Source organism: Salvia splendens, chromosome 9 (genome assembly GCF_004379255.2).
Source record: "Salvia splendens isolate huo1 chromosome 9, SspV2, whole genome shotgun sequence".
Classification (NCBI taxonomy): Eukaryota; Viridiplantae; Streptophyta; class Magnoliopsida; order Lamiales; family Lamiaceae; genus Salvia; species Salvia splendens.
In genome coordinates this window covers 6,506,136-6,519,436 of record NC_056040.1, presented here as the reverse complement: position 1 = coordinate 6,519,436, position 13,301 = coordinate 6,506,136, and the positions used below count along the sequence as shown (strand labels likewise).

The following is a 13,301-nucleotide window of genomic DNA, read 5'->3' as shown; positions in this document are numbered from 1 at the left end:
CCTTTTCGGATCCTGAGGATTGCAGTTCGCACCTCTCTGTCTTTTGTTCTTTTTCGGCTGCTTGCTTTGGTATTTTTTTAACGTTCCTGTTTTCACAAGAACATCAATACCTGCAGCCAAATTTCGGCACTCCTCGGTATCGTGACCGTGGGTTTGATGGAAGGAGCAATATTGATCCTGAGGTCGCCGCACGGCTGATTTCGTCATCCGCTTTGGTCTTTCGAACATATCGGAATGTAGTTCGAAAATTTCCGTTCTTGACTTGTTCAGCGGTACGAACTGAGCGGGCGGCTTCTCGGGATTGAGACGGGGTCCCAATCTGTCTTGCACCGGAGCCCTTTGAATTCTTTCAAATGGAGTCCGACGAGGATGCCCCTGATCGCTATGATCGGGCTTCTTTCTGTCTCCTCGGGACGATGAGCTGTCTAACGACCGTTTGCGACGGTCTGCCTCATCGGCCCGAGAGTACTGGTCCACAATGTCCCACATTTCCTGAGCTGTCTGCGGACCGCACTCAACGAGCTTCCTGTAGAGAGCTCCGGGCAGGATTCCATTTTGGAATGCCGAGATGACAAGCAGATCGTTGAGATCGTCTACTTGTAGGCATTCCTTGTGGAATCTTGTCATAAAGTCGCTGATTTTTTCGTCGCGACCTTGACGAATAGAAAGCAGCTGAGCCGAAGTGATCCGGGCTTCCGCTTTCTGAAAGAACCTCCTGTGGAAAGCACCCATTAGATCTCGGTAGGATCTAATGCTGCCTTGAGGAAGGCTGTCGAACCACCTTCTGGCGTTCCCGATGAGCAGTTCGGGGAACAGCTTGCACATATGGACCTCATTGAGACCCTGGTTCGCCATATTATATTGATAGCGTCCCAAGAAGTCATGAGGATTCCTCGGTACCGGAATCACAGGAGAACTCAATCTCCTCCATACCGACGAGATATCGGATTCGCCGTGTACGGAGCACTGAAGACTCCGTTCTCGGACGACATCACCCGAACTCCCCTACCACAGAACTACCGAACTCCGTCGATGACTTACGACGGGCTCGTGGACCCTCACGATTTCTTGGGGCGCTATCAATATAACATGGCGAACCAGGGTCTCAACGAGGTCCACATGTGCAAGCTGTTTCCCGAGCTGCTCATCGGGAACGCGAGAAGGTGGTTCGATAGCCTCCCCCAGGGCAGCATCAGATCTTACCGAGATCTAATGGATGCCTTCCACAGGAGGTTCTTTCAGAAAGCGGAAGCCCGAATCACTTCGGCTCAGCTGCTTTCCATTCGTCAAGGTCGCGACGAAAAAATCAGCGACTTTATGACAAGATTCCACAAGGAATGCCTGCAAGTAGACGATCTCAACGATCTGCTTGTCATCTCGGCATTCCAAAATGGAATCCTGCCCGGAGCTCTCTACAGGAAGCTCGTTGAGTGCGGTCCGCAGACAGCTCAGGAAATGTGGGACATTGCGGACCAGTACTCCCGGGCCGATGAGGCAGACCGTCGCAAACGGTCGTTAGACAGCTCATCGACCCGAGGAGACAGAAGGAAGCCCGATCATAGCGATCAGGGGCATCCTCGCCGGACTCCATTTGAAAGAATTCAAAGGGCTCCGGTGCAAGACAGATTGGGACCTCGTCTCAATCCCGAGAAGCCGCCCGCTCAGTTCGTACCGCTGAACAAGCCGAGAGCGGAAATTTTCGAACTGCACTCTGACCTATTCGAAAAGCCAAAGCGGATGACGAAATCAGCCGCGCGCCGACCACAGGATAGCTACTGCTCCTACCATCAAGACCACGGTCACGATACTGAGGAGTGCAGAAACTTGGCTGCAGGTATCGATGTTCTTGTGAAGGCAGGGACATTGAAAAAATACCGAAGCAAGCAGCCAAAGAAGAATAAAAAGCAGAGTGGTGCGAACTGCGCTCCTCAGGATCCGAAAAGGCAGCCGGATACCGAAGACGATGACGAGCCGCAATATGATGGAGTAATCCAGACTATTGACGCGCTCCCTGCCGGGAAGACCAAGTCGTCCCTAAAGTCAGAACGCAGAGGCTCCAATCGAGAGGAGCCAACGCATAAAAGGCTGAAGCAGGACGAAGTGATTACGTTCTCGGCTGCTGATCCCGTCCCGGCCATCTCTCCTCACCAAGACGCCATTGTCATCCAAGCCGGAGTGGCAAACAAACTGATCCACAGGGTGTTTGTGGATACAGGAGCGTCGGTTAGCATTCTTTTTAAAGAGTGCTTCGACAAACTAGAAGTGGACCCAGCTCGGCTCAGTCCGGCTCCGCTTCCCCTGAAGAGCTTCACCCAGGAGGACACCCGCCCTGAAGGTATTATCAGCCTTCCGATCACGGTGGGGAAAGCGCCTACTAGCTCCAGTACGATGATTGAGTTTTTCGTGGTGAAAGCTCGGTCCCCGTACAACGTCATCCTGGGAAGAGACTGGCTCAACACAGTTCGGGCCGTTTGCTCCACCTATCACCTCACCATCAAGATCCCTACTAAAGGAGGGATAGCGGTCATCCGAGGTGACCAAAAGAGAGCAAAGGAATGTCTGCAAATTGCGCTTAGAAGTGCCGAGCAGTCAGATCGGCACCACCAAGCATAGCAATCACAGCAGCCGGAGTCAGAGGCGATGACCGAAGTCATACCGGAGCCGAACTCGATGACAGTTCAGCTGTACGAAGACGATCCATCCAGAACGGTTAAGATCGGCTTCGCGGGAACGCCCCTACTTCGGGAAAAAACCATCCAGCTCCTCAAGGAGTATAAAGACGTCTTTGCATGGTCTCCGTTGGACATGACCGGAGTGCCCCCCGAGGTAATCACTCATCGGTTAAATATTGATCCTTCAGTCCGGCCGATAAAACAGAAGCAAAGACTCTTTGCGGCAGAACGAAGTCAAGTCATCCATGACGAAGTCCGTCAATTATTGAAGGCGGATGTGTTATTCGAAGTGAAGTATCCTTCGTGGGTGGCCAATCCTGTCATGATCAAGAAAAAGGAAGGAGGATGGCGGATGTGCATAGATTTCACCGATCTAAATAAGCACTGTCCCAAAGATTGCTATCCCCTTCCGAACATAGATAAAAAAGTAGAAGCTTTGATAGGCTTTGAAATTTTTTGTTTTCTTGATCTGTACAAAGGATACCATCAAGTTTTAATGGATGAGATTGACGCTTCAAAAACGGCCTTCATTACTGATTTCGGCATTTTCGCTTATAAAAAGATGCCATTCGGTTTAAAGAATGCCGGAGCCACTTATCAAAGGATGGTAGACAAGCTTTTTCGGCACCTGATTGGAAAGGAGGTCGAAGTGTATGTGGACGATATAGTCGTCAAAAGCAAAAGCACTTCGGAGTACGAACACAACCTCAAGTCCACTCTCAACGTGCTCAAGAAAGCCAACCTCAAACTTAATCCCCAAAAGTGTACCTTTTTGGTAGATTCGGGAAAGTTTCTGGGTTGTTGGGTTTCAAAGGACGGACTCAAGGCAAACCCCTCAAAAGTTCAAGTTGTTCAAAACATGGCGATGCCGAAGTCCATACATGACGTGCAAAGGCTAACCGGATGTCTAGCCGCACTGAATCGATTCCTTTCTCAAGCAGCCGAAAAGCAACTGCCGTTCTTCACGGTGTTGAAAAAGGCACCAAAGTTCGAGTGGGGAGCCGAGCAGAAAAAGGCCTTTGACGAGCTCAAAAGTTATCTAGCCGAGCTTCCTATTCTCTCTGCTCCAACCGAAGCCGAAGTAATATTCTTATACTTAGCGGCATCGGATCAAACCATCAGCGCGGTGCTTGTACGAGAAGAAGGCCTAAAGCAGCTTCCCATCTACTTTACAAGCCGAGCATTAAGAGGTCCAGAAACCAGGTATCAACCTCTGGAAAAGATTGCTCTGGCATTAGTAAATGCAGCCAGGAGACTGCGGCCATACTTCTATGCTCACAAGGTATGCGTCTTAACTGATCTGCCACTTCGGCAAGTGTTGACCAAACCAGAAGCATCAGGCAGAATCGCCAAGTGGGCTATAGAGTTGGGAGAGCACACAATTGAATATCTACCTCGGAAAGCCATCAAGGGACAAGCCTTGGCAGATTTTCTTGCAGAAGCGAAGTTCGATCAAGCAATTCCTGTTATTGCCGAACAGAAGAATTCTGCCAGTGCCGAACTAGCACAGCCCTTGGAATCCGAAGTAGAGCCGCCGGACTGCTGGAGCGGGTTCGTAGATGGAGCTTCGAACAAGATGGGAAGTGGAGCTGGTATTTTACTTGTCGCTCCCGACGGACACGAGGTAGCCTACTCACTTCGGTTCTTATTCCCCACTACTAATAATGAAGCCGAGTACGAAGCCCTCCTGGCCGGACTCCAGTTAGCGCAAAGTCTGCTCGTCAAATCTCTCAAAGTCCATTGTGATTCACAAGTCATAGTAAATCACATGTTGGGTACAAGTGAAGCCCGTGACGAGAGAATGAAGAAGTATTTGGACAAAGCGCAAAGCATCAGCCGAAGTTTCTCCTATTTTCGGATAATCCGCATTCCCAGAGCGGAAAATAGCCGAGCAGATACCTTAAGTAAGTTGGCCTCGGATCCGAGCTCAAAGGCGGAAGAATTAATGCACAGAAGCATTGATGAAGCCGAGGTACACTCAGTATCCAGCTCGCCGAACTGGATGACGCCGATCTTGCAGTATCTGGATCAAGGACAATTGCCCGAGGATAAGAGAGAAGCTCGGAAGATCACGTGCCGAGCACTTCGGTACGAACTTCATGAAGGAGTCCTCTTTAGAAAGTCTTACCTCCAGCCGTTATTGCGGTGCGTAGGACCAGAAGAGACGGACTACATCCTCAGAGAAGTTCATGAAGGATCGTGCGGTAGCCACATCGGAGCCAGAGCTTTAGCTAAAAAAGTTCTGAGATGGGGATATTATTGGCCAACCATGGTACAAGAGGCAGTGCAGCTCGTCAAGAAGTGTACGAAGTGCCAAATTCATGCAAATGTCCCAAGGATGCCGCAGACCGATCTATACACTATGCAAAGCCCTTGGCCTTTCATGCAATGGGGCATAGACATAGTGGGACCACTTCCTCAAGCTCCTCGGCAAATGAAATTCCTTATCGTTGCCGTGGACTACTTCACGAAGTGGGTGGAGGCTGAACCATTAGCTACGATAACGAGCTCAAAGGCATTGGACTTCGTCTGGAAGAACATAGTGTGCCGATTTGGCATACCCCACATCCTCATCTCGGATAATGGGACTCAGTTCACCGACAAGACGTTCAAGAATTGGTGCCAAGAGCTGAACATTCAACAGCGGTTCACTTCGGTCTCCCATCCCCAAGCAAACGGACAAACGGAAGTAACGAACCGGATTCTGGTGAAAGGGTTAAAAGCTCGGTTAGAACAAGCCAAAGGACAATGGGTAGAAAATCTCCCACAAGTCCTATGGTCCTACCGAACTACACCCAAAACCTCCAACGGTGAAACTCCGTATAGTCTGGTGTACGGCACTGAAGCCGTAATTCCGGTGGAGATCGGCGTACCCAGTCCCCGAACTCTAAATTTCTCCTCAGAAATGAATAACGACGGACTGAGAGCAGAACTAGATCTCGCCGAAGAAAGAAGAGAATTGGCGTGCATAAAAGCAGCCAAGTATAAGGAGCAAGTAGCCCGGTATTATAACCAAAGGGTGAAAAAGCTTCAATTTCAAGTGGGAGATCTCGTCTTGAGAAACAACGAAGTAAGCCGAGCAGAAAAGCTGGGCAAACTCGAACCCACATGGGAGGGTCCATATCGGGTGTCAGAAGTCCTCGGCAAAGGGTCTTATAAGTTGACTCACATGTCAGGAGAACAAGTACCCCGAACATGGCACGTCTCCAACCTCAAGAAGTTCCACTTGTAAGAGACAAAGTCCGGTCAGTCTGTCTTGTGTCTAGTTCGGTCATAGGGGTACATGTTTTTATTTGTTTGTTTTTTACTTGTACCTTTTACTTGTCGTTTTATAAAAAGTTTAAAGTTTTTTTCTTTCGTCTTTTTCATATTTTCTCTATGTGTTTTGTCTCTATGTGCTTGTCGTCTCTTACAAATGGTACCAAGGTATATCGTTCTTTAAAGACTGATCCCCTTTTTAGATCGATTATTAAAGACTATTGTGAGTCCAAGCTTCTAAGGAGGATATAAGACCACAATTCAGCTTAACAAGCAGTCCGTCTGAAACGAACTGCAATAAGCCAACGATTGTGAGTCCAAGCTTCCAAGGAGGATACAAGACCGCAATTCAGCTTAATAAGCACTTCGTCTGAAACGAACTGCAATAAGGGAAAGTCCGATCCACGCGATAAACCTCGCCGAATTAGGACGACCAAGTTCGGTCAAAGAAGTTTACCTCATAAGACCGGGGACGACCATGTCTAGTCAAAGAGGTTTACTGCATAAGACCACTTCGGTTAACTGGGAAAGTCCGATCCACGCGATAAAACTCGCCGAATTAGGACAAGGGAAAGTTCGATCCCGGCGACAAAAATCGCCAAATTAGAACACAAACCAAGTCCGGTCAAAGATGTTTATTTCATCAGACCAAAGACGAGTCCGGTCAAAGATGTTTATTTCATCAGACCAAAGACGAGTCCGGTCAAAGACGTTTATTTCATCAGACCAAAGACGAGTCCGGTCAAAGATGTTTATTTCATCAGACCAAAGACGAGTCCGGTCAAAGAAGTTTACTTCATAAGACCAAGGACCAAGTCCGGTCAAAGAAGTTTACTTCATAAGACCGAGGACAAGTACGATGAAATTTTTTCGCTAAGCTGTAAATACAGTGTTAGAAGCGAAAACAAAATTTCATTTTTCAAATCTTGTTCGGCATACAACTCCGCTACCCTACAAAATGGCGTTACGCTATTACAAAGGACTATTCTACTGTCCAGGGTTACTGAAGTTAAGCCACCTATCTGCAAAATCCTCTGGAAGCCGAGTTCGGTTGTTCCGAGCAGATGAAGAATAAGCAGGTCGACGAGATGCTATCCTCGACCCAACGCCTCTTCCCCGAGCCCGAGAAGTCCTAACACCTCGGCGATGAAGAGTCTCTGCAATAAGCATCTGCTGATCTTGCTCGCTCATAGTCACAACTCCTCGGCGAATTTCAGTCCGTCCCTGTCTTGACGATTCCGGTTGCTCCTGAGCCCGTTCTCGTCTTGACGTTTCCGGCTGTTCCGGAGTTCGTTGTTGACTGGGAGTAGGATTTTGAACAAGGGAACCAGAGGTTTGATCTGGAGTGCGAGCATCTGTTGCCACGATATGCCGAAGGAATCTTTCTATGGAGGGGCGCCGAGAAAGAACAATGTTGTACCTAGAAGCCCAGCGCCGCAATGATTTCACAACTTGTTGGCAAGCCGAGCTCTCCAGCGCATTGTTCCTCCGGAGTACATGATATTCCTCCCACAGTTCGTCAACTCGACTCTGAACATCTGATATGGTCACTCCCCCGCGCACACGGATGTAATCCTCGTACGCAGTCCTCTCAGCAATGGTCGTATTCAGCTCGGCCTCCAGATCCTTCTTATCGGACTCTAAGTCCTTATTATCGGCCTCCAGCTTCACTAAACGAGCCAGAAGCTCGTCATTCTTCGTCTGATCGGCTATAGCTCTTTTCTCAGCTTCGTCTAAAGCCGAAGAGTACAGCCGTTTCCAGTGAAGTATCTCCATCTCCTTGAGTACAAAGCAGCTATATTAGTTCGGCAGCTGTACCGAGCAGATAGTAAAATACAACAGGAATAAAGGCGAGTACGAAAAGCTATACGAAGACAAGTGTGGAGAATTTTTCATTCACAAGGAAAATTTTTTACACTAGGAGGGCTTCAAGGCCATTTTACAAGGAAGAAACTAGACTAAGAGAAGGGAGACGAAATCATACTCCACCAGCTTCGTCTCCGGCTCCTTGGTCTGGTTCAGCTTCTTTCTCCTGAGCTACCTCAGCCTCGGCCTCGCCTCCTGCCGGCCTCGCCTCCGCCTCCTGATCGGCTTTCTTCTCCGGATGCCCGGCCCGCTCGACTTCGGCCTCCAGCTCCAGCGGCTCGGCCTCACCCTCTCCGTTGTAAGTCGAAGCGGGTGAAACGGGTCCCACGGAGGCAAAGATAGCCTCCAGGTTCTCGTCCCGATCAGCTCGACAACTCCGGACTCGGTCTGCAGAAAGCAGGACCGAGGATGAAGCGAGCTCCTCAAGGAGCGGCAGATTCTGAAGCCGAGCTGCTATCTCTCGGCTGTACAGAGGCAGCACGACGTCGGCCCCCTGCTCGCCCTTATCGGTAATTAGCCTTACCAGACTACCGACAAAGGCCGAGAACTGGCTGCTCAAAAAGAGTTTCTCCGTGTAAACACGGAGAGCCTCCCCCTGGGCAGCCACGGCGGCAGCATCCCTCCGTTTCGTCTGCTCTCGCTGGATGACGAGCTGGTTTTTGGCAAACTGAGCTTCATCCTGGGCCGAAATCCTAGCAGCTCTGGCCTTCTCAAAGTTAGCCTCAGCCTGTTCGGCCCGATGACAAGCAGCCGCCAACTTCCTCTGCATCTCAGCATAGTCATTGGACGCTTTGGAGAGTTCGACGGCGACGAGCTTGGAGAGCATATCGTTCCTCTGAAAATGGATAAAGAAAAAAGTCAACAAAGGGGCCACAAAAAATACAGGAAAAAAGCAAGGCCAGAAAATCAAGAAGAGAATTCACCTCGGCGAAGTCCGTGGGCCATAAAAACGGCTCACAGATATGTTCCGAAGGAGGCGCCAAGACCACATCTTTCTCTGGCGCTCTCGGGGGCTTCTGGGCCTTCCCCTTCCCCTTTGCCGAAGTCGACTCCGGCTTCTTCGGATCCGAAGAGGTTTTTTGCCTTTTCGGAGTCCTCTCGGCATCAGACGCCGAGCTGGTGGTTTTCGGCCTCTCCGGCTCCCTGGACTCCGAAGATTTGCGGCTAGCCTTATTTAGCATGTACACTGCCAAAAAGCAAGAAAGCAAAGTCAGATTTTCTTCGTTAAAGCAGTAGAGCATAAAGATAAAGAGAAATCCTCACCCTCGGCCTCTTCGTCCGAAGACGAGATGTCGAACACGACGTCGCCCTTGACGAGCTCAGACTCCGTGTATTGTTTCCTAACTATGGGAATCTTGTTGAGCTCGCCATCGAGCGCGTCCAACGGTTCAGGCCGAGGATGACGGATAACGGACTCCGGCCCTCTCCAGGGAAAACTAGGAGCCGCGGTCCTATCATAGTAGAAGAAGCGATTTTGCCACTTCGGCCACTTCGTTTTACAAAAGGCCCTAAAGGGCTGTACAGGGATCAAGTAAAACCAAGACCCCTTCCTCTTAAATTGAAAGAATTTAAGGATCGCCTTCAAAGACAAATCCCTTCCTAACCTACGGAGTTCGGCAGCGAAGGCCGACAAGTGCCTCCAAGAGTTCGGAGTCACCTGGCCTAAAGGAAGCTGAAAAAAATCTAGTAAATCTATAAAGGCAGAAGGGAGGGGGAAACGAAGCCCGCATTCTAAGCAGGCCTCGTACACGGTGGCGTAACCCTCCGGCGGGGAGTCAGCCCTATGATCACCGTCAGGTACCACCGCCCTCCCCCCAGGAAAAAAGTATTTTTCGGGTAGGGATACCACAGTATCCTTACTCAAAATACTATGGAAATACTCTACGGTCTTCTCCCCGGACTCTTTCCGGCCAGAAGACCCCTTACCGCCTCTCCTACCGCTACCCGACTCCGAAGAAGAAATAGAAGCCATTTTTCTTACTTTTTGAAGGTGAAGAAAGTCTGAAGAAGCTCTTGAAAGCGGAAGAAAATTTCTCGAGAAAGAGAGAGTATAGAAGACGCAACAGCAAAAGTGTGCAAATGAGGAAGAAAGAGCATATTTATCAGATTCGGGAAAGATTTCGAGATCGTTGCGCCGTTTCGAATCCCACCTTTTCAGGATTCAACGGCCGGATTTTACTGTCGCATTTAATGCAGGCACGCGCAAGGCACGTCCCCTGACGTCAGCCTCCCCCTTACCATTATCCAGAATGCCGAAGTGACTCACCTCGCCGAAGTGATTCACTTCGCTTTTCGGGGGGGGTAGTGATGGGGTACGAACTAAACCCTAATGGCAAGCCCAATAACAGTGACGGCCCATCAGCCCAGAGCCCAAGAAAGAGTATCTGTTCGGCACCAAAGAGTTCGGCACGACCAAAGAGTTCGGACTCAGCCTACAGCTCGGTAAAAGCCGACCAGTCAAGCTCTCCTCTCAGATCGGCAAGAGCTGATCGGTAAAGTCCAGCAGTTCGGTCTCAGCATTCGACCGAACTAGGAGTTAGTGGACTCATGAAAGGCCTCCACGACCTCCGCTATACCCACGATCTATTTAGTGGTACGAAGCAGTTATTGAGCAGTTATTGCTCACCCACGATCTTGTTAGTGGGGCTGCAAACCACGACCTTAGTTCAATGTATAAATAGAACTTAGATCAGATAGAAAAGGGTTAAGCTCTCTAGAGATAAAATACCATATAGCAAGTCTGTGTTGTAAGCTGTAATCCCAGATCAAGCAATACAATCTTGCCCTCCCTTCTTCCCGTGGACGTAGATTTACTTCAGTAAATCGAACCACGTAAATTCTTTGTGTCGTAATCTTCATTCTCTACCAGCATTTACTAACATCAGAAATTCGCGGATCCATCAATAACAAAAGAAGAAATTACTTTCAATTACTTACCGATATATTAAGAAATGTATATATATATATATATATATATATAGTGTTAAAATAACATGTGTACTCCCATTAAAATATGTGAATGTAGGAGTATTTTATTTATGTGCTTGCTGCGACCAATGAACGACGAGATTATATATAAGTGACAGTCAAGCCTAATGCCATAAACAGTACTAATCGACTGTTTCACATAGAAAGTTGGCATTAATTCTTTTTGTCTCGAGCTCTGAAACCTACTACTACTAAAAGTCCTAACTTTAATAATCATTTCATTCATTCATCCATCTTTTTATAACACAAAAACAGCAGATCCAAGAAGCTCATTTTCTGCAAATTAAATCAAATCCTCCTCGTGTAACTGCATCCCGCTCTCATCCTCTACAATGTCAACGCAAAGGTAATTAATTAGCTTCAATTTCTCCTACATGTTTCAATCCATGCATAACCTAATCCCCAAATTTCCATCAGATTGGAGGGGAAGGTCGCTCTCATCACCGGCGCCGCCAGCGGCATCGGCGCCGAAGCCGCCCGCCTCTTCGTCGAGCACGGCGCCTCCGTCGTCGTCGCCGACATCCAGGACGAGCTCGCCTCCGAGCTCATCGCCTCGATGAGCTCGGACAGGGCGAGCTACCGCCGCTGCGACGTCCGTGACGAGGCGCAGGTGGCCGCCGCCGTGGCGTACGCCGTAGAGCGGTACGGCGGCCTCGACGTCCTCTTCAGCAACGCCGGGGCTCTCGGCCCGATCTCGAGCATCCTGGACCTCGATGTCGCTGCGCTGGACGGCGTCCTCGCGACGAACGTGCGCGGCGTGGCGGCCACGATCAAGCACGCGGCGCGGTCGATGGTGGCGCGGCGCGTGAGGGGGTCGATCATCTGCACCGCCAGCGTGGCGGCGTGCGTGGGAGGGAGCGGGCCCCACGCGTACTCAGCGGCGAAGAGCGCGGTGGTGGGGCTGGCTAGGTCGGCGTGCGGGGAGCTCGGGAAGCACGGGATCAGGGTGAACTGCATCTCGCCGTTCGGGGTCGCCACGCCGATGGTGTGCGCCGCGTACGGGGCGGATCCCGGGGATATCGAGGCGAATAGTTGCGCGGTGGCGAACCTCAAGGGGATCGTGCTCAAGGCCAGGCATATCGCGGAGGCCGCGCTGTTTCTAGCCTCGGATGAGTCCGCCTACGTCAGCGGCCAGAACCTGGCCGTTGACGGAGGTTTTGCGGTGGTGAACCACAGTTACTCTTCGGCGTCGTTTTGATCGGAGTTCGGATACTTGGCCTTAGAAATCACCTATGTCATTTTGGTATTTTGACGTGCTATATTTGTTTTTTTTAATTTATTTTTTAATATAATGGAATTTTAAGATATTGCATGCATGTGCTGCTTTTCCTGGTAATACGCGAGTTATGCGAGTTGGGTTGAATTTTTAATTGAGATCTAATTCAATGAACTGTAATGGTCAACGCCTCGACTCCACCCAAAGTTTGTTTTTAATTGCGAATATTTTATTGAAACCTGCAATTTAATTGGTATTTCAGACTATCATAACTCCTTACGTCCGAAACAATTGATTTGGTATTTTATTTTATGGTGCCAAGTAGTATGCACTATTATTGTTTTTTTTTTGGGTACTGATCTTGTAGAGATTTACGAACAAAATAATGGATTTAGGTCATGCTGATTTTTTATTAATTAATTCAGTTTAGGAAAATCGAAAATGAGGATAAAAATAATGTTTATTCTAACATAATCCAGGACAGTGAATTATTACAAAAATAGATAAATTGACAATCCATTCAAATGACATGTAGGGTTGGTATTACAATACTGACTTTTCATGCCGCCTGCAACTTGGAATTATTGCAAGATGAAGTAAAGCGGAAACTTTACATTTTATTTTAGTTGGCGTGAAAAATGTTTACATAGATTCTAACAGTTGAGTAGTTGTCAAAGTATGTAAAAAGAAAGAATATACATACATAAACAAATTTTAATTTAGAAATTAAAAAAAAAGTAAATATCACGTGACATGCAACCATTGAGTGTATTAAAATGTAGTGATACAGACATTTGCAACTCAAGGATATTTGCAACCCAGTGTTTATAAGTTATGACTGCTGTATGCACTAACCAGCGTATAAGTTAACATTATGTCAATAAGTTTGATTCACACAATCCCACAGATCACGACTTATAAATATAAACCACTGCTGAACTTAGAGCATCCTTAACGCGCGGGACCAGGCAGGGCCGCAATGAGCGAGTCCCGGCCCGTGCGTGGCGTTGGAGGGGAGAAAGTTCCGGCCCAGGCCAGTCCGGCCGGCGTTAAGTGTGCCCGGGCCGCAACGAACGCGTCCCAGCCCAGCGTTAGATGCTCTCCGGGCAGGGCCGCAAGTCCCCAATTTTTTTTTTGTTTTTTGAATTTTTGTCTATAAATACTGAACATTTGACCACCATTCTTCCGCACTTTACTCATTTCAATCCTCTTGTATTCCCATATTTTTGACTTCTATGGAGTGGTTTAACAGCGATGAACGAGTTCGTCAACGCCAACAATTGGTACGTGCCGCCATCACC

The 13,301-nt window shown here is 48.7% G+C and overlaps 1 protein-coding gene across 1 annotated transcript; it reads left to right on the top strand.

Moving 5' to 3' along the window:
- Positions 1–11,116: 11,116 nt before the first annotated feature.
- LOC121749065 (short-chain dehydrogenase reductase 3b-like) lies at positions 11,117–12,098 on the top strand. Its single transcript, XM_042143681.1, has 2 exons — positions 11,117–11,130; positions 11,202–12,098. Exons 1-2 carry the CDS (start codon positions 11,117–11,119, stop codon positions 11,980–11,982), a joined length of 795 nt encoding a protein of 264 aa, XP_041999615.1. The 3' UTR covers positions 11,983–12,098.
- Positions 12,099–13,301: the final 1,203 nt, after the last annotated feature.